Consider the following 20,952-nt stretch of genomic DNA (forward strand, 5'->3'; position numbering starts at 1 on the left):
TGAAACTCAAGCTAAATGTTTTTTCCTGTAAACATCTGACTCTTTAGCATATATATTTAATAGTTAACTATTAGATTAAAAGCTGTGTCTAAAACTATTCCAACCAGATTCAATTCTGGTCCTTTTTGGTGTTCAAGCCTTTAAGATTATAAGTGTCAACACCAAAATAAGTCTCACGTCAAGTCAAGTCACTGCTTTTTACACAGAACTTAAAACAACAGCTGCTGTACCAAAGTAAAAAAAAAGATTATGATTGGTGTTCCGAATTAATCCAACAAGAGAGTTAAGACCCTTTAGTGCTATTTATGGTGTGATTGTACCTGATCACATCATAAATAACACATTGATAATTTATAAATAACTGCTGATTTTTTTTATATTTTCCCCAATATGTCATTGACACATTAGGGATTAAAACCCCACAAAATTACATTTTTAATTATATTTTCTGTCACTATAACTCACATTAAGGCAGAGACCCTACAGTGGCAATAATTATGGAGAACCTAACTAATACACAGCTAAGACCCTACAGTAATGTAAATTGTTATTAGTAGTAGTAATTATGGAGATTAATATAACAAATTTAAAACTTTTAATCTACAAAAATATACCCAACATATCCAAGGATGCCTTGGATTGCCATAAACAAACTTTGTTTTAATTTGTTTTATATATTTTTAATGTTGTTTTTTGTGTGCGTTTTCTTTTGCTTTATTGCCCAGTATTCTATCTTTTGTAACACTGTTGTCATGTCAGCTAATACTGATAAACTGGAAGCCTTGTAAAAAGACGTAATGCAACATATCCAACTAAAGCATCTAAAAAACAATAATATCCTCCGTCATCCTTAAGAGGAAATACGGGGATCTGGAAACCTTTAATGGACTATTTTAATAAGGTAAGCTGTTTACAACTACAAAGACATCCTATGACATCATTTATTACCATCTGCCAAAAGTACAATTATATAAGGGACTAATAAATCCATGGAACTGCATTTATGCATTTTATACTGCACTAAAGAATGCATGTGTTGTGTGAACGCAGGCATCTACAGTTTGTATTCATGTAAAAGAAGTTATAAAAAGAGCAATTATGTTTGCCTGCAACATACAAAAGGCAGCTCCTAAAATTATTAGCAACTTCTAAGGTACAATTATGATAAATTAGACAGTATTTTCCAAACCCGGAGGGCACCTGGTGTCCATTAAATGCTCTTTAAAAGTCATTTTAAAGCTTCACCGTCACAAAATCCTTTACTGCCATGATTTAACAGACTACAACTCCTATATTCAACATCCTATACATTCAGGATAAAAACAGATCATGTAACTAATGTAATGTTCCAACACTTCATTTAAGAAACCATGACTATGTGACGTCAACATGAGAAGCCAGGAACGTAAAATCAGGTAAAATATTCCCAAAACAGCTGCTGCAGTGTCTTGTTGAGATTAAGAAAAAGGTTTCAGGAACGTTTATTTAAAAAAAAAAAAACCTGTGAGACAAAAGCAGACAGTGAGTGGAGAACCCACCGTGGCCTCATCGTCCCTGCAGCCAGGTAGGACGTCCGGTCAGCTGGTCGTCCAGCGACGTGCTGCAGTCTGGTGTCCTGCTGCAGGAAGACCGATGAGCTGTAAGACGTCCTGGTTTCCTTTTTGTTGCTGGACATCTAGAAAGCAAAGAATAAAATATGTTAAGCCGCAGTGATGATAATCTGTGTCTGGAAAGAAGGACAGAAGTTATCATGTCTTCTGCGAATTTACTTTAGCAACATGTTTTAATGAATAATTAGCCTGGAGCTTGACAACATTTTAAACAGTGATTTCAAGAGCCCATATTCTGCACATTTACAAATTCCTAATGTTAAATTTGGGGTCTATTAGAACATGTTTACATGCTTTCATGTTCAACATTCACATTATTTCAAACGTGGCCCATGCAGAAGTGGCTCTAGTGAGGAAAAAATGCGAGGCAGCTGCTCATTATTTGTTTGAGGGTCAAAACTAGCTGCTAGTCAGGTGTTATGCAAATGTGTTGTAAAGTGTATGTAAATAAAGGAAGAAAAGCTCTGATATCAAACAAGGTGTTGCAGAAAGGAAAAGAGAATAGCTTCCTAAGAGGTGGACTGAAGATGTTTTACACACACAAAAAGACTAAAAGACATTTAAGGAAAGGGAGAAGCCCTAAAAGCTTAATAAAAGCTCATTAAGGGCATCAATAGTTGCACGTTTTAGTAGCGATGCAGGGAATTGAAATATTTCTGCTTATGAATAATACTTACTTGTTAGGATTATTTGAGTTATTTTGTCTTTCACAGGGTAAACTGCTCAATTAAAAGCTATTACAAACTCCTCCTGAAGAATGACAAAGTCTGGGCCATCATTCTAGTCAATGTTTTTAGTGAAATTTCACAAAATAAAATCACAATTATGAGTAAAAATTTGCTTCAGGATGCATCAAGTTCGGAGCATGAATGTCTGTACAAAATATCATGGAAATCATGACATAATTAGACTAAATGATCGACATAAAACCACAAGACTAAAAACATATAAATAACCAACCCAGCCTGCTGCAAAACCTGCAAAAATTGAACCAACAGCTGAGAATCTTTTTTTGTTTTGACACTGGCAAACACATCAGACATCAATAACAACACCAACTCCTTTAAGAATTTAACAGCTCTTGTATTGAAGTACTCATCTGCTGGACCTTCTCTGCAGGTCTTGTTGAAGCTTCATGTTTCCAGCTGCTTCGTTCTGGTTCTCCTCCTCCGTCCTCCTGCTGCTCTTCTTCCTCCTGCTGTTTCTCCTTCTCTGGTTCTGCTGGTGCTGAAGCTCTCGGCCGTCTGGTCCTGCAGTCGTCCTGAACCTCCTGTTCGTTTCTGTTCTCCAGTCTGTTGCTCCAGTCGCTGAAGCCTTCGTCCTCCTCCAGAACCAAGCAGCAGCTGGGCTTCAGCTCCTCATCTGACCTGAATAGAGAGTTCAGAACAGTTACCTCTTAGTGGGCAGTGTAACTACTCTGGTCTAATATAGTGAAGGCCACGGATCAAATGGATGTCTTTTAGCATTTATATTTCTCCTCAGTCAGCCGACACCATGAAAACTATGAAAATAAAGGACAAACAAACATTTCAAATACACAAGGTATCATAAAAAGTGTCTCTGATTAAACAGATTCCAAAAATAAGTTGCAAATACGGCAGCTTACGACAACAATATATTAAAATCATCCACACAAAGCATTTTAACAAATCATGCAAACAAATATGAAACAAACATAACTTAAAAGTCACAATTACAACAGAATAATTATGTAGAATAGTTAAGTTTTTAGGCCATATCGTTTCCCTCTGCAGCTCTATTGTATGACTCTCATGTACATTCTGGAGGTACCATTTTTAACATCTTATTTCTTGTGCTTTGAATCTGTTTTAATGATCATTCAAATTTCAATATTTATGAAATTATGACAAAGTAATAAACTTGAAACTAAAAATCTAAAAATCTTTTGGACAGTTACAAGCACACTGACTGAAGATGCTGCCTGGACTTGAATTAGTGGGACAAAAGTTCAGTTTCCAGGCCTAGATGAACCAGTTCACAGCACATAAAACCAGTGGCAGAATATGCTTTACTTAAGTAAAAGTATCAACAAAAAAATGTAAAAATACTCCATTACAAGTAAAAATCCATCTTTAAATATCCTACTTGTATTACGTATTATGTACAGAGGGCTAATAGGTACCGGTTGGTCCCTCTGACTTACATGTTACCTCATGTAAGTGCAATTTTGAGGTACTTGCAATTTAGTTTCTTCCATTTTATACCACTTTATCCTTCCACTCCACTACATTTCACAGTTAATTATTGTCCTTCCAACTAAACTACATTTATCTGACAGCTCTAGTTTCTTTTTAAGATGCAGCTTTTACACAATTGATAATTTAACACAACTTAAAATCCAACACAGTTTAAGATTAAATCCGTTTACAACCCCTTTGCGTCTTCCACAACACTGTTAACAACTCGTAGAAATTTCAGAGTTCTATGAGCCAACAGCTCCACAAAATAGTGATTTTTTTCCCCCTCTTTCCTCATGTTTTAATTTCAGTAAGTGTTTCAACGACCCAATTAATCAGTGAAAATCAAAGATTAGAGAAAAACTGAAAACATATTTGTGTATTTTTCTTCTTTCCTCTCCCATTAATCATTTTTGCAGCCCTCAGATCTATCTGTTGCTCCTGAATATAAAACTAGACATGAAGCACTTCAGACCTGCAGACAACAGTAACATGCTGCCGACACACTGATGATTGGCTGTTAATAATATAATGATGTCAGATATAATACATGTATCAGTCAGAGGAACCAAACCAGGACTTTTATTTAAGTACGATGTTCCATGCAACACTTTTGCTTGTAATGGGGTAGTTTTACTTTGTTATATTCCTATTTTTACTTACGTAAAGGACCTGAATATCTTTCCACCTCTGCTAATTAATCAAGTACAAGTTTGAGCTACATTTTTCAGACAGCATGAGAACTTCCGCTACTAATATGAACGAACTAACAACACGGTTGACAGGGTTTGAGTGTTTATCTGCTGCTTGGTTTCTTTTTCAACTGACCGAGAGTCTCTAATGTCACTCAAAGGTCTGTACAAGTGTTGAAATAAGGCTGGCAGGTGGTAGACGGACCTGCAGCTTCAAGCTCCACGGCAACAGAGACAGGAACCATGGAAACGACAAACAGAGACACTGCTGCCTCCTGTTTCAGGTCAACTCAGATCAGCAGCCTGAAACTCATCAGCAGCTACAAAACAGATGAAAGGGGATGTTTTCTGCAGACAACTTCCAGCAAATGTATTTAGACATATTTTCAACAGCACTGTCATGAAGTTCATACATGGTGGCTGCCATTGCACTGCTGGATATTTAGATTTCTTCTGCATAAATATTTGCACAATTTTCTAAAATAGCTAAATAAAATATGCAAGATCATAGTGCTATTTAATGTAACTTCTGTAATTAAAGCTTATTTATATTTTTTAGATTCAAATCTTACTGTTCATATTAATTCAAGCAGAGAGGGAATCAGTCACACTTTGTTAGTTTGCAACTGTTCCAACAACTGCCCAGCACAGTTTAGCATAATTAGGTAAGATGAGTTAAGGAAGAAATTATCAGTTTTTCATGTGGACATGTAAGAAAGTTTACCTGATTAAAGCCATGAAGCTAAGGAGTGAACAATGCAGTATTTGATGTGTACTTTAGTTCATAGTTTCAGGCGAGGAGGATGTTTCCCTCGAGATGCCTCCTCTAACATTTCTGATCAAACAACCAGAAGCTGATGCTGCAGCAGCTGTTTCAGCTCGATCACCTGCAGCATCACTGCACTGTCTAACAAGCATGTTCCCCTGTAATCAGCACTGCAGTTGATGGAGGCTGAGCTGTCAACATGATGACAGTTTACATCTGATCTGTGCTGCAAACCGCTTACTGAGAGGAACAGGAAGCAACATCCAGAAAAATGTTCACAAACCAAAAGTTCTTTTTGGTCTAACTGGCATCAGACTAATTTATTAAGTTTCACTACATGATCTAATGAACATTCAAAAGTTATTAGTCACAACTTAGAAACAGATTTGTGACTGAACAGCAGAGCACTGAAATGATCTTTAACTGATATAATTTGGACCATCAGTGAGATTAAATCTTTGTTCTCAATGATATATTTGTTATTTTTAAGTTACACAAATTGTTCATTATGTAAAAGAAACATGGTGCATTTTGTTTTTTTATTGCAAACCTAAATAAATATATCCATATTGCATTATTGAAACTACTGTGCACTTATGTGAAGCAGAAATTCAACTAAAAGTGGCATCTATGTGTAAAGTTACTTACAAATAGCTGTAAGTAATGTTGAACTGTTTCTTATGAAGATGATTTAGAGATTACGTAAAAATCCTTTATTTATGCTAAGTTCTTAAGAATGATTGATCGTGCAAAAAAGAAACTTTAGCTGTACCATAGGAAGGGATTTATTTTAGATTCAGATTTCATATATCTGGTTGTAGTTTAATGTAAGAAATGATGTTCAGGTCTGACAAATGTTTCACCAAATCCCAGTAGCAGAGGACATTTGAATAATGCTTGCATGCTGTTGCGATACTCATTGTACTTTTATTCATTGAACATTTAAAAGAAAAGCATTTGTTTTGCACTATTCTGCAGAATTTTATGCATCGTTCTTATTATTTCTATGTGCTCAAATAAAAAAAAGTGAAAATCAGCAGCCACACTACAACACATAAATTCAGCTACAGTACAGAAGGGTGTATTGTGAAGCAAGTTTGACATAACCCGGCTTTGTTTGTGTTAGCTTGTTAGATAAAACCTAAAACCCCAGTCAGAGATAATGGGCATCATGAAGCTGGTTATCAACTAGGTTTTCTTACTCTGTTCTCTGGTTATTTGCACATTACTAATTGCACAGTTTTTATTTTTTTTTATTTATATTTTTCTGCCTACTTTCACACCATCTACACAGTTTTTAGCTTTAGCATAACATTTGTACACAATGATGCCTTTTAAAAGTTTTTATATCTCTATATCCCATGTGCTCTGCTCTTATCTTTTATTTCTCTATATTCTGTATGTTTAACATGCTGCTGGTTTCTTGATAAAGTACCTACCTACCTACATGAATGGGGGAGTTTGATGCATCATTTTACTCTGTTTCGGCACAAAATGAACCAGTGTTGTGTAAGACAGGAATGCTGATAGAAAATTCAAACTTCATACATTTCAACACGATACTCAAGTGTATTTAGCTCTGACACTGTCTTATAATGACGAATACATGGTACTTATACGTAGTTTTTGGCCAAATCCAAGTTGAATTAATGTTACTGACTGAATGTTCTCTGAGATCAACACTAATAGATTAATTAATTAATTTCCTATTCTGTTTTCTACTAGCTGCAGCACCACCATTAACAATGTGGAACAAGCATAAAAATGTATGTATGCATTTTCTGAATCACTACCTGGATGCTTGTAGCTTCCTGTGGAAAAATGGTGCATACAGCTTACAGTTGATTTAAATCCCAAACTCTGAACAAACTTCCTCTGGATCAGGTTAGCTGTGCAGCACCAGTTGCCATGATGATCTAGCAGGTTAAAAGATCTCTGTGACACTGAAAACTCTGACTTTAGATTCAACAAACCTCACTAACCAGCCTGTAGCTCTGTTTCTAGTCTGATATTTACACATCTGTAGGGCCTGTGCTGAGGCTTGCAGTGAGTCTGGTGTATAAAGCTGTGGCAGTACTAAAGCTTTGTCGTACTCACTCTGTGTTGTGTGTGCGCTCGTTGTGTTGGAGGGGCTCTGGCCAGGAGGGGCTTCCCTCTCCTCGCTGCTTCTCCCTGGCTCTCCTCCTCCGTTCACGTTCCACCTCCTCGGCATCCTCCTGGCTGCGCTGCGCCGTCACCCTGCAGTCAGAGAACACCGGCAGCCCGTCAGACTTTCATATTCACTCTTTATAAAACTCATCTGGACATATTTAGTGTCTCCGGACATCTTTACAATCAGTTCCAACAGTGTTTGGCTACACAGCGTAACCTATGGCTTGTGAGGTTTAGGGGATTAAATCAGAGATCAGTGAGCCTCTGGTTAAGTCACCATGAAGCAGAAAACCACAAAGCAGTTATTCAGTAGATTTCTTGACATAACTGTCATCTGTTTGTTGCTACTTGGTCAATTTTGGACTTTTCTGCTGCTGAAGAGCAAGTAAGGTCAAATCCCTCAATCTCCAGATGCACCATGGCCAAACGTATGTGGACAACAGATATTTCACCAATATGTGATGACTAAAACAAATCATTTGAAGTTTAATATGCTGCTTAAACAACCTCCGCTCTTCTGGTTTCAGTTTGTGCAGCAGAGAATTAGTGACGTAGTGATACATGAGGTTGAGATCATGGTTCAATCTAACATCAAACTGGGAAAACCATTTCTTGAAACAATGCTGTTGTCTAAAATATCCCTCAGAGACCCAAACCATAAACAACACTTATATATCAAACGTTAAAACTGACATACCAGCTACTCACGTAACCATGTTGGCACCCTAAACGTACCTCATTTCCTATTTGCTCTCTGTCCAGTGAAATGTATCTGTGGAAAAGTTCACATGAGGACTTTTCATGTAATAATTTAAAAATCACAGGAAAGAACTACTTGTTGTATTTCATAGAAAGCTCATTTAGTTCTGCTGTCCGACGAGCTTTAGTTTCCAGTGGGCGGAATTTGATAACAATAACTCCTTTTATTGTCCAAGCACATCTGGAGGAGCTAGAGCCAGCTGCTGTGCTCTTTCACTTAATCGCAACCTCTGGAGAAAAAATTACAGAAAGAGGAGGAGGAAGAGGTGACGAGATGCAGGAGAAGCAGGACAGAGCACAGAGAGAAACTTTATGTCACGTCTCATAGTACTAATGGAGAAATGGAGAAAACCTTGTCAGGAAATTGGACTAAGAAGAACTTTGGAAATATTCAGTCAGCTACTTGATTGACTGGAAGTTCAATGTCACCTGCATAGCTCTGGAATCAGCACCTGTTGTTGGCTTAAAAAAAAAAAGAAGCTTTTCCAAACTGTGCTGTCATTGGTTTTAAAGGAAAATTCCAGTTTACCACAGCTTGGATCCTATTTGTTAAATGCTAAGATTTGGGAGCACAGCAACACAGCTAAAAAAAAGATTTGACAGGAAAACAATCAGAGATTTCCATGTAGATGTGCAGGAAAAACAGATGCCATTTAACAGATGCCACAGTATTTCACTTAGAAACAGGTTTTGGCTGACTTTTCACTACCTACAGATATGATTAAAAGAGGCTAAAAAATATGCCTGAATGAATATGTAACATTGAGGGAAACTTTTTTTTCCTTGTGGAAAATCAGAGGACAGTAAGTGCAGCATCTGCCCTGATGCTTGCTGAGCTCTGATAAGCTCAGTGCACATTGTAAGAGATAGACAGATAGATAGATAGATAGATAGATAGATAGATAGATAGATAGATAGATAGATAGATAGATAGATAGATAGATAGATGATAGATAGATAGATAGATAGATAACACCTTTTTTGATCCAGCAGCAAGGAAATTTTCTGTTACAGCAGCAGATAGAAAAAACAGTACACAGAAAAGAGCAGCACATAATGACCACAGTACACAGATATAAATAGGTACTTTCTCCTTATAGAACAAATATGTGTTTACAAAAAAATTCTGTAAAATTGCACATGGTGTCCATATTTACATTTTTATTGCACAGCGAGTTAGTGATTGAACAGAACTATTTTTTGTCCACAACCCAAAGATATTTAATTTACTGTCATAGTGGAGGAAAGAAACCAGAAAATATTCAGATTTTGGGAGCTGGAATGAGAGAATTTTGACCTTTTTTTCTTTAAAAAAATATTCAAAATGATTACAAATAGGCAGCTAGTCAAATAACTGCTGCACTGCTGTTAGTTAACAAGTTTTATTTTTACTGTATCACTGTTCTAACCTTCTGTTGAATTCACTAAGACCCTCTGTTTATATATAGATCTGTATCTTTTGCCACCAACAACCTTTGGCATCTTTGTTTGGAGATCTCATTCTGTTTGTGAAGTCCTGCCGGCTGCTGTTAAAAACAACTAGTGAATTCAGTGATGATCAAAAAGCTGCAGCAGCATCATGGAACAAGAACCGGCCAAAGCCTTGAGCTTATTGGTTCTCATTAATAGAACACATGACAAATGTAAACCATTGTCTTTGTTTGGGCCAGTTGTGGGTCAATTCAACGGAAAACACAAAATATGTGATAAATTTTTCCAACATGTCAACCCCATCGGTTCTTCAGAAATCTGTCCAGATGAAGTCATCATGAAAAGTATCTTTGTAGTGCAAAAATCTAATTCAACTATGAAAGACTGAGGAAAATGTCATTGGTTAAGGCTGTTGGTGAGGACACTGGCCATGAAGGGCTCAGAGTCAAACAGGCTGTGGTCACTATTATGTGGGAAAGTGACCTACATAAGACCACACTCACTAGAGATGCACTAGGAGCCATATTGGCAAGAGTCAGTCATAAGTTCGCAGTAAATCGATGTGATGTGTGACAGCGCTGGTTTGGCTTCGCGGTCAGGCAATTTTTTAACTGGAAATGGGTCAACTGGGATCAGGTCTGATTGTCTGGACCTCATCATCGCTGCCTGAGTGCAACAAAGGGAGAGAAGGAGCATGAAATCCTTTAAGAACCATATTGATATGTTGCACATTTCAGCCCGCTGACTTCAATTTATTGCAGTATACGTGGATTAAACCATTTCTGAAAAGCATTACACAAGTTTTAAGACTGATTCTTTTAGAGCTTAAAGGAATCAGCTACTGTCAGTTCTTAGTTAATGAGCAAACTAAGGGACATATCAATGAACAATTCTTTGCTTTTACGCAATCTTTCATACTTGGCCAATGAATATCTTTTGGGACTGGTCAGATAGACAGACAAAATAAAAAAATAGAGAGTAAATGCAACATGAGGCAGTAGGAAAGGACTAAAATCTAACATCTAGTCAGGTGGTGAAAGCAAGCAAATATGTTGATTTCACACAGATTTTACTCTGAATGATCACAAAGTTTGTAGGAAGTGAAATTAAACTTACACTGAAACTTGGCGTTCTTCCTGTTCTCCCCTGTCTCCTTAAAATTACACAAATATAATGCTAAATTGTTTCCCAAATTAACACATGGCGACAAACATCATGGCTTCCTGGATTATGTTCACAGCCAGTAAATACTTTCCAGTAAATTAGGACTTACGCAGTTATAATGTTGCTCTTAAAAAGCACAGTAAAATGGCTGATTGGTGTTGATAGAGGGCGGCAGCTGTGTGCCAACATTTACACAACAAAACTACTTTGATTAAAGTTAGAGAAACATGGTTGTTTCAGTTAAAGCTACAATGAACAAAAACACAGTCGCTGCTTGTGACATTAATCAATTTTGTCCAATCTTTCAATGTAGGGGCAAACGTATGTTGCTCTAAGACATAGCATCACTACAACAGAATAGATGGAAAGAAACAACCAAGTATGGCAAGGGTTTGGGATCATAGACCAGAAATCACAAGGTAGTAATAAGTGTCTCTGCCAATTGCAACTTGTTACGTATAGTCAATGAGAATGTCAATGCTGCTTGTTGAATTTTGTCCTGCTCTTTATGAAAAGCTCAGCAAAGTTGGTGGACATTTTGGGGGACAGGCTCAACAATGTCGAACAACCACAGCATCATATGGCAATGTTTGGAACAATTTCTTAGACTACAAATGTTGGAGTTGTGGACTATCAAGTGCCTGTCTTTCTCCTGTCATCTGTGGCATCATGACATCTGAATAAAGCTGCATTCTAACTTTTATAGTGACTCAGACAGTGTTCAGGATTTTGTCACCTGCTGAACATCTCAAAAACTTTCCATGCCCAATTTGCTAAATTTAACCATTTTTTAACCAAAACAATAGAAATTAGATTTTTAACTTCATCTCTGAGCCAGAAAAGAAGAGCATTAGCATACTGCCTAATATATTTTGCTCAGTGAAACAATGTAGATAGAAAAGGTTGGAGTAATTCTACTGAAGCTATCCCAATAATGTTTACAACAGAGACTACTTTCGTTTTTATATATATTTAAACTTTTTTTTTAACTTCCTGTTTACAGGCTGTGAAAGTAAGTAGCTAGCTAGAGAAATTTGCTTCTGTGAGTTACACACGTACGTCCATGTAGATTTGTTATGAAAAATGCAGCTTCTGCCAACGCTAACTACCGCATTACTGGGTCAGTAAAACTAGTAAAAACCTGTTTGGTTCAGCTAACAGCTTCATTATCACCTAACCGCTGAGAAATGTAGTTAAACTAGCGATGATGCTACAAACAAAGGCAATATATAACATTTCAGCAATAAAAGACATAAAAACGACTAAACCACTGTTATATTATCAGCTGAATTGTGTACTCACGTTATCCAAAAATACTTACAACACCGTTAAATCTCGGAGAAATCCGTAGTTTCACAGTCTATGGTTACTTGTTAGTGACGTCGTATTTCCGTTAATCACCTGCAGCCGCGGAAGAAGAAGAAGAAGAAGAAGAAGAAGAAGAAGAAGAAGAAGAAGAAGAAGAAGAAGAAGAAGAAGAAGAAGAAGAAGAAGAAGAAGAAGAAGAAGAAGAAGAAGAAGAAGAAGAAGAAGAAGAAGAAGAAGAAGAAGAAGAAGAAGAAGAAGAAGAAGAAGAAGAAGAAGAAGAAGAATTCGGCACACTAACAAACTAGCAACTTTTTTTTTTATCTTTTTCATCCTTTTGTTTATGATGCTAATTATTTAACTGTGATTGTTTTGACCACATATACCAGTACTAAGCTGCCCCAGGATTAGCTACAGTAGCGGTATAACCAGTCATTTAATGGTAAATTACCAGTTAACATTCATTAGCTAGTATTACTTGCGGCTGCTTCATACGAATAAAATGACATTACGTGAATTAGTTAGCTGACTAACGTAAATAAAACTTGAACACATAATGTGATTTCTGCATGAGTTACTTACAATTAAACAATGTTTAGCTGTAATGATGTAAAGACTCCAACTCCCATGATCCCACGGCACTGTTCTGTCATCAAACTACATCTATTGAGAGACCCCTGATGGCAAAAACTACAATGTGCGCTTAAACGTTAATAAATATGTTTTGTTAGATTTTATTAGCAGAAGTCGCAGTATATTATATTATATTATATTATATTATATTATATTATATTATATTATATTATATTATATTATATTATATTATATTATATTATATTATAGATTAATTTACATGTTCAGCAACCACATTCTGTGACTTTTCATTGTATTAGACAGAAACAAGTATGAAATATGTAATCCTTGCAGCATTTTTCAGCTGAGTCATGTTTAGAAATACAAAAAAAGGAGAGTGACAAATGAATGGAGGAAAAAGAAAGTGTCTTACTAAGATGTTGGGTCACAATGTGCTACCAGAACAGCTTCAGTGCTCCTTGGCAGTGATCATTCAAGTCTCTGAACTCTGCTGGAGAGATGAAACCCTCATACACACAATATGATTCACATCATTTCCATCAAAACATTCAGTGACCCAGGCCAGCAAAATCCCCTCACAGCATAACAGAGCCACCAGATCCTCTCACTGTAGGGGTCAGATCTTCAAGTTTTTCCTTTGCTTAGCCACCCATCTGTTGTTAAACGTAATAAATAATTAATAGGAGACAGGGTTGGTCTGTTTCATATAAAGTGACATCAGATGGGAAGCAGCTCCAACAGACAGCACTGATCTGTGTGGATGATGGAGCAGAGAGAGGCCATGAAGAAGAGCAAAAACTTACATCTTACTCGTGGTCTAACCAAATATATCTTGTTTTTGTTTATGGTCTGTAGTTAGTTGTTATAGTTAGCCGTTATCAATGAGCAAACTATTGTTGTAACTAAACTGCCACATTTGTCACATTTTTGTTCATTTTTACCTTCACTGTCTGTGCAGGAAATGAGCTGCCCCTGATTTACATTCAGCCGCAGTCGTATTTTTAATCTGACTGACCGACATGCAGATTTTCATCAGCCAACTCATATGGAATGGATTATGATGCAAATGCAGCATATGTACAGAATTAATGTTTAAAGCTCTGCAGGGAGCATGTAGTTACACACTAACATCCTCCCAAGCGGGAAACTACACTGTGAAAAAAAGGTCTATAAAAAAACGGTGAAAGTCTGGCAGCAGTGGTTCCAGAAAGAAATGATGTATTTTTGTTTACAGATTAATGTTTTACAGGTTTTTGCTATGGACATCATGTACAGTTTTGATTTTTGTTTTTTTAACAGTTAACAGACTTTTTACAGTTAACATCTGTAATTTAACAACACAGGGAAAATCTGTGAATAAAAATAGATTATTTACCATATATATATATATATATATATATATATATATATATATATATATATATATATATATACATATATATGTGTGTGTGTGTGTGTGTGTGCGTGTGTGTGTGTGTGTGTGTGTGCGTGCGTACGTGCATGCGTGCGTGTGTGCATGTGTGTGTAAATGTATTGTTAAATATAATAAAAGAATAAATAACTATTTATCACAAACTTTTAATGTGGACGTTATTAACAGTTTTTAACAGTTAACAGACTTTTTACCGTTAACATCTGTGATTTAAAAAAACAGGGATAATCTGTGAATATAAATAAATTATTTACCATTTTTTAAACCTTAATGTTCACACTTTTGTCTTTCAATTAAAGGAAATTAAAAGTAAATACACATATATAAATAAATATATATAGAGATAGATTTTAATTATGGTAAAACAGTACAAATTTATTGTTAAACATCATAAAAGAATAAATGACTATTTACCACAGACTTTTGATGTGGACATATTTACAGTTTTGGCCTGTTTTTTTAAGGTTAACATGTAAATTTCTTTTTCTGTGGTTTTATTATTTATAATCAGTAATTTTTTTTTCCAAATTTTGAAAGTTATCTTATGTGCTCTTTAAAGCATCATTGCTGCCAGACTTTTCACCATTTTTTATGTGATTTTTTGTATTTTTTTGTTTTGTTTTGTTTTTTTTAAACAGTGTGTTGTGTTGGGTTTCACTGTCATGCTGCTGCAGTCTGCTCTCTCAGGTCAGTCTGGGCTGCGTCGTCTCTTTGGGGTCTGCTGGGACGTTTAACACGACGCTTAGAAGCCTTAATGTGAAACGAGCAAATTATGGAGGAGATCCGTCTGATATGCATCACTTTTTCCACCATTTACACAATGAGGCAATGCAGGCTGGAGGACGGTGTTTCCTTTGTGTGTGTGTGTTGCTGAGCGAGAGGTTTCAGCCAGATGATGTCATCGCCATAAAGGAAGTTGCAGCTATAAAAGACGCCATTGAACCCAGAGCTGAGTGTCATTTTCAGTGAAGTCACACCGCAATGTTCCAGCAAGGAAACAAGAAGCTCGCTGACAATGAGAAGAGGAGGGCAAATACAAAAAGACAACACAAGAAATCAGGCTCCTGTGGCTGCTGGAGGAGAAAAATCACAACAGACGGCTTTAAGTGGATGAATTAGACCAAGTGGAGACCCACAGTACAACAGTACATATTTACAGAGAGCACCAAACAACAACAGGAGGGCAAAGAGACAATAAATGATCGCAGAGATACAAAAAACAACCACAAAGAGACACAAACTGACCACCAAGGGCAACAATGGCCAAAAAAATCAATAAAATTAGACATAAAATGACCACAAGGACACAAAGTGACTACAAAATGCATGCAAAATGATCACAAAGAGACACAAAATTAGCACGAAGACTACAAAGAGATGAAAAATGATCACAAATAGGCACAAACATGGCACAAAGAAAACAAAATGATCGCAGAGATACGAAAAACAACCACAGAGACATAAACTGACCACCAAGGGACACACCAGTGATAAAAGGGACATAAAATGACTATAATTAGACATTAAATGACCACAAGGGGACACAAAATAAAAAAAGTAACCACAAGTGAAACAACAGCCATAAAAGGAACATAAAATGACACAAATTAGACAAAAAATGACCACAAGCAGACACAAAATGACTACACAGAGATGCAAAATGAGCACAGTGAGACACAAAATGAAATCAAATGACCACAAAAACACACAAAAGGACCACAAAGAGACACAAAGTGACCACCAAGGGACGCAAAGATCATAAAAGGGACATAAAATGATTAAAATTAGACACAAAATGACCACAGGGGGACACAAAGTGACTACAAGGAGATGCAAAATGATCACAAAATAAAATTAAATGATCACAAAAAGACATGGAATGACCACAGAGAGACACAAAATTACCACAAAAGACACAAAAGTGTCACAAAGACACAAAATGCAAAAAAAAAAAGACTAGAAGTGACACAAACAGACAAGAAACAACCACAAAGAGACATAAACTGATCACTGAGGGACACAACAGCCATTAAAAGGATATAAAATGACTAAAATTAGACACAAAATGACCACAAAAAGACACAAAAGGACCATAATGACACAAAATGCCAAAAAATACCCAAAGTGATCACAAAAAGACACAAAATGACCACAAAGAGACACAAAATTAAATTAAATGATTACAAAAAGACACAAAATGATTGCAGAGATACAAAAGACCAGCCCAAAGAGGCACAAAGTGACCACCAAGGAAGACAACAGTCATAAAAGGGACACAAAATGACTATAATTAGATATTAAAATACCACAAAATGACACAAAATTCAATGAAATTACCACAAGGAGACACAAAGTGACTACGAGGAGATTCAAAATGATGACAAATGAAACTAATTGATGACAAAAAGACACAAAACAAATGAAGAGGGAAAGAAAACTATTACGACAAAGACACACAAACTGACCACAAATGCGTCATTGTAAAGAGGAGACATCATGGAAAACAAAAATGTCAGAATAAGTTGTTTTGCTGTTATTTAGTGCTACTGAAGCAAATCTTTCTCACTTAACCTCTTTCTGCAATCATTTTAAACCTGTATACAGTTGATTTATTTCACATCCCTCTATTTAACTCTTAATAAATTCTCATATAAACATCACACAACGACGTTTAGTAGCTTAAACCAAGAAGATCATTACATTTAGAAGCATTAACTGGGTCATTTATGAATCTCCTAGGAAATGGAGTAAATTAAATACCCAAATATCTTTGACAAAAAGGCATTTTTGGTTTATTTTACAGTAAACTTCCTGAAATACGTACTTTAAAACTCTTCATTTCAGTAAGTTTATCATCCATAATTGCACCAAATTTCAAGCGTAAATGTAAAATCTTTGTGGTAAGTTGGGTAAATATGAGAACTTGTTCTCAGCTGAACCTACTTGGTAAAACAAAGAATTAAAATGTGCTTTTCCATTTTGTGTTCAAATAAATGTCATTCACTCATCTCTCAGAGACATATTTCACTTCTTCTCATGTTTGTATTTATTAAAATGCACTGAAATTTTAATTATTTAGATATTAAGATTAGTTGTAAGCTATATAATGCTGTATTTGCTGCTCTCAGCTCCACATCTTCTTGTCAAATTTAGATTTGCTTGCTTTAAAAGACGATCAAAAGCACAGATATCTACATAGATGCACATGCATTCAGTAGCCACTTTATTAGGGAACACTTAATTAAATTTAATGCAACAGTTCTGCCATAAAGTAATTTTTTTTAATGCCTATAATGTTTATTTTTTGTTGACACTTGTGTCATAGTTAGCTGTGCTGGATTCCTTTATATTCACAGATGTTTCTAATATTCTTCTCCTCTCATGTAAGAACACATATGTAAAAACACAAAATAATGACTACAGCACAAAGAAGTAAAACCATAACAACGAAAATATGATTAAATGTGTATATTTGCTCTAAAAACTGAACACTGCATACTGTGTAACTTAGATGTTGTGGTGTTCTTTGTGTGTTTGTGTGTGGGCGGTCTGGTTCATGGTTTTTACACATTTTAATTACACCTTTCATGTATTTCATTGTGTTTTATGTCCAGGTATGTGTGCAGGCTGCAGAGTAAATTTCCCTATAGGGACAAAATGTCGGTACAAAAACAAGTAACTGTGTTTTTCTGCTGAAGTTAACTGAGCAATTACACTTTTACTCCATTTTTACTGCAGACATAAAATCTAAATTTAGGCAAAGGTGACAGATTCTGGGCAGAGGTGAGGTGAGAAAAGCCTGCAAATACCCCCAAACACCCCCAAATACCCCCCATGTGTTCCACCTCATATAACACGAGAGGAAAAACTGGATTTTGTGCATCTGTGGACATAAACTGCCTCTCTTTTGAAACCTGTAGAATATTAGCATTGTAATAAATTGCCATGTGATGCTAAAAGTTTCAGCACACTGAGTGTTTAGCATCAGTGTGGTGAAGGCAGAGTTCATTTAAATATTTAATAAACTGATGAGTGCGCTGAACTTGGAGGTTTTTATAAGCAACACGAGTCTGTAACTGTGAGAAAAAAGCAGCAGAGTGCAAAATAAAAGTTTAAATATTGAAGTGAAATACACATTATGCTGGAGCATACAGTTAATACAACTGTTTGCCATGAAGTGATGCCTGTAATGTTCAGTTTTTGCTGACTGGATTGCATCATATTCACAGATGTTTTCAATATTCTGCTCCTCTCGTGTTAATACATAAATGTAAATTAATTAAATAATGCAGTTGACTCCAACACCAAGAATAATAAACTAATTATTAAATATTTGCCCTCTTAACAGAACATTACATAACACAGGTCTATAACTCTTAAATAAATGTAGTGAAATACAAAATAAAAGTTTAAATCCTAAAGTAAAATACAAATTATACTGCAGCCCATAGTAGGATAAATGTATATTGCTTCAACATCTGGTTTAATATGTTTAATTATGTTTGATGGCTGCATTAAAGCTGCAATTCTGCTGTTTGTGAGACTATCTTTTAAAAATTGTATTTAAAACTGGTATTACGACAGTTTTACCACAAAATGTGCCTTTATGATGCCTATAATGTTCAGTTTTTGTTGATTGGATTGTATTATATTCACTGACGCTTTTAATATTCTGCTCCTCTCATGTAAATGCGAAAAATACATTTAAAACACCTTTAAAATAGTGCATTCAACTCCAGCACCAAGAACAACAAACAAATTATTAAATATTTGCCCCCTGAACTGAACATTGCACGACACAAATCTGTATAATAAAAGTTTAAACACTGAAATAAAACACGAATTATACTTTAGCACAGCTGAGTGTATGTATTTTGCTTCAGCATCTGGTTTAATATTGTTTAATTACTTTGCTAAAGCTGCATTAAGCTGTAATTCTGCTCTGTTTGTGAGATTATATTTTAAAAATCGTATTTCAAACTGTTATTACGACAGTTTTGTCATAAAATGTGCTTTCATGATGCCTATAATGTTCAGGGGTTTTTGCATCATATTCACTGATGTTTTTAATATTCTGCATCTTTAAAAGAATGCAGTCGACTCCAACACCAACAACCTCAATAACAATCAAATGATTCAATATTTGCCCCCATAAGCAAACATTACACAACACGAGTCTGTAAAATAAAAATTTAAACACTGAAATAAAACTAATTATACATAATAATTATATATAAAGCAAATTCTACTTTAGCACAGCTGAGTGAATGGATTTCTCTTCACCATCTGGTTTAATATTGTTTAATTATTTTGTAAAACTGTAATTCTGCACTGTTTTTGAGTTTAGACTGCAAATTTTTTAGTTTTTAAAAAAATTTTTTTGTATTAAAACTTCTCACCTGATGAGGTTCTGCAGAAGTTGCCTACTGGAGCTTCTCCTTCTGCTGGACTCTGACATGGTTCTGGACTGAGCTGCTCCTACTCCTGACACTGGTGCTGGTCCTGTTGCTGGTCCTGTTCCTGATCCTGGTTCTGGTTCTAGTTCTGGTCCTGGTTCTGGTCCTGGTTCTGCAGTCCTTGCTCCAGCTGCTCTGTGTTTCTTCTGTCCCTGTTCAGCTCTCTTCTCCCTCCATGTGGTTTTCATTGAGGCGCTCTGACTCCCCCTCCTCACCCTAACGGGGGTCATGTGACTCTCCCACGGGGGAGAGTAAGATGATATCATAACGGCGGCTCGGTGACAATATTATAAGGCCGTGCTCTGTGTTTTGTGAGGGGAAGTGTCACGGTAGGAGGCTGTAGAGAGTGTAACTCTGTTTATTTTCAGTCATTTTATTGATGCGTTTCAACAGCGCAGCACAAATGATTCTTTCTGTTGTTATTTCTGAATGAAAACTTTGAATATTCTCATCATGTTCCATGAAAATATGTTAATTTTCATTCATTTTATCAATCAGTCGTGACTGTTCAGTGATTCATGAGCCTAAAAAGCGTCATGTTTCCTTTCAGCACCCGTGTTAAATGTTAAATGTTAAAATTCAGGCTGACTTTTGGTAACTGGTGAGTATTTATTTCTGTTCTCAGCATGTTTAACAACTGGTCTTTACCTCAATAACATTTCTTACTGCAAAAACTGAATTGTGGGTGCATTATCCTCCATGCTGACCTGTATATATGTAAATGTATCATGTCATAACTGTACATATCCATGTGTAACTTTCACTATGTCATAATGTACATGACCTTTTTTATTATTACATCTTTATTGTTTTAGCTCTGTTGTACTTTTCATAATTCTCATGCTTCTTTCTGCCTCAACTGCATCCAGCTGCTGTAAATTGTGAATTTCTCCGGTGAAGGATCAATAAAGTTTTCTTTTCTTTTCTTTTCTTTTCTTTTCGTATTGTCTCATGTCATATCTTATTTTATCATATCTCATCTTAATCTTATCTTATCTTAATCTAATTTCATCTTAATCTTATTTCATCTTATCTTACCTCATCTCATTTCATCTCATCACGTCTTGTTTTATATTTTCTGATTGTATCATATCTTATCTCATCTCATCTCATCTCAACTCATCTTAATCTTATTTTGTCTTATCTCATCTTATCTTAGTGTTATTTTTATCTTATCTCATCTCATCGCATCTCATCTTAATCTTATTTTATCTTATCTCATCTCGTTTTAAATTTATATATCTCAGCTCAGCTCAGCACATCTTAATCCTGTCTTATCCTATCTCATCTTATCTCATCTCATTAATCTTATCTCATCATATCTCATCTTAATCTTATCTTATCTAATCTTATCTTATCTCATCTCATCTTGATTTAATCTTATCTCATCTTAA

At 35.7% G+C, this 20,952-nt stretch overlaps 1 protein-coding gene across 2 annotated transcripts in view; it reads right to left on the minus strand.

Annotated features, from left to right (window-relative positions):
* Positions 1-19,773, minus strand: part of LOC111581987 (non-muscle caldesmon-like) — a 43,808-nt gene extending 24,035 nt beyond the window's left edge. For both annotated transcript variants that reach the window (XR_008603279.1, XM_035957319.2), the window contains exons 1-4: positions 19,502-19,773; positions 7,364-7,504; positions 2,719-2,977; positions 1,539-1,675 (exon numbers count right to left, since the gene is read on the minus strand). Coding sequence is in view for 1 of the 2 variants with exons in the window: in XM_035957319.2 (XP_035813212.2) it covers positions 1,539-1,675; positions 2,719-2,977; positions 7,364-7,504; positions 19,502-19,746 (782 nt within the window). In the remaining variant the exon portion in view is untranslated. The remainder of the gene's footprint in view (positions 1-1,538; positions 1,676-2,718; positions 2,978-7,363; positions 7,505-19,501) is intronic.
* Between the last annotated feature and the right edge of the window lie 1,179 nt (positions 19,774-20,952).

This window comes from Amphiprion ocellaris, chromosome 1, assembly GCF_022539595.1.
Source record: "Amphiprion ocellaris isolate individual 3 ecotype Okinawa chromosome 1, ASM2253959v1, whole genome shotgun sequence".
In the NCBI taxonomy this organism is placed as follows: domain Eukaryota; kingdom Metazoa; phylum Chordata; class Actinopteri; family Pomacentridae; genus Amphiprion; species Amphiprion ocellaris.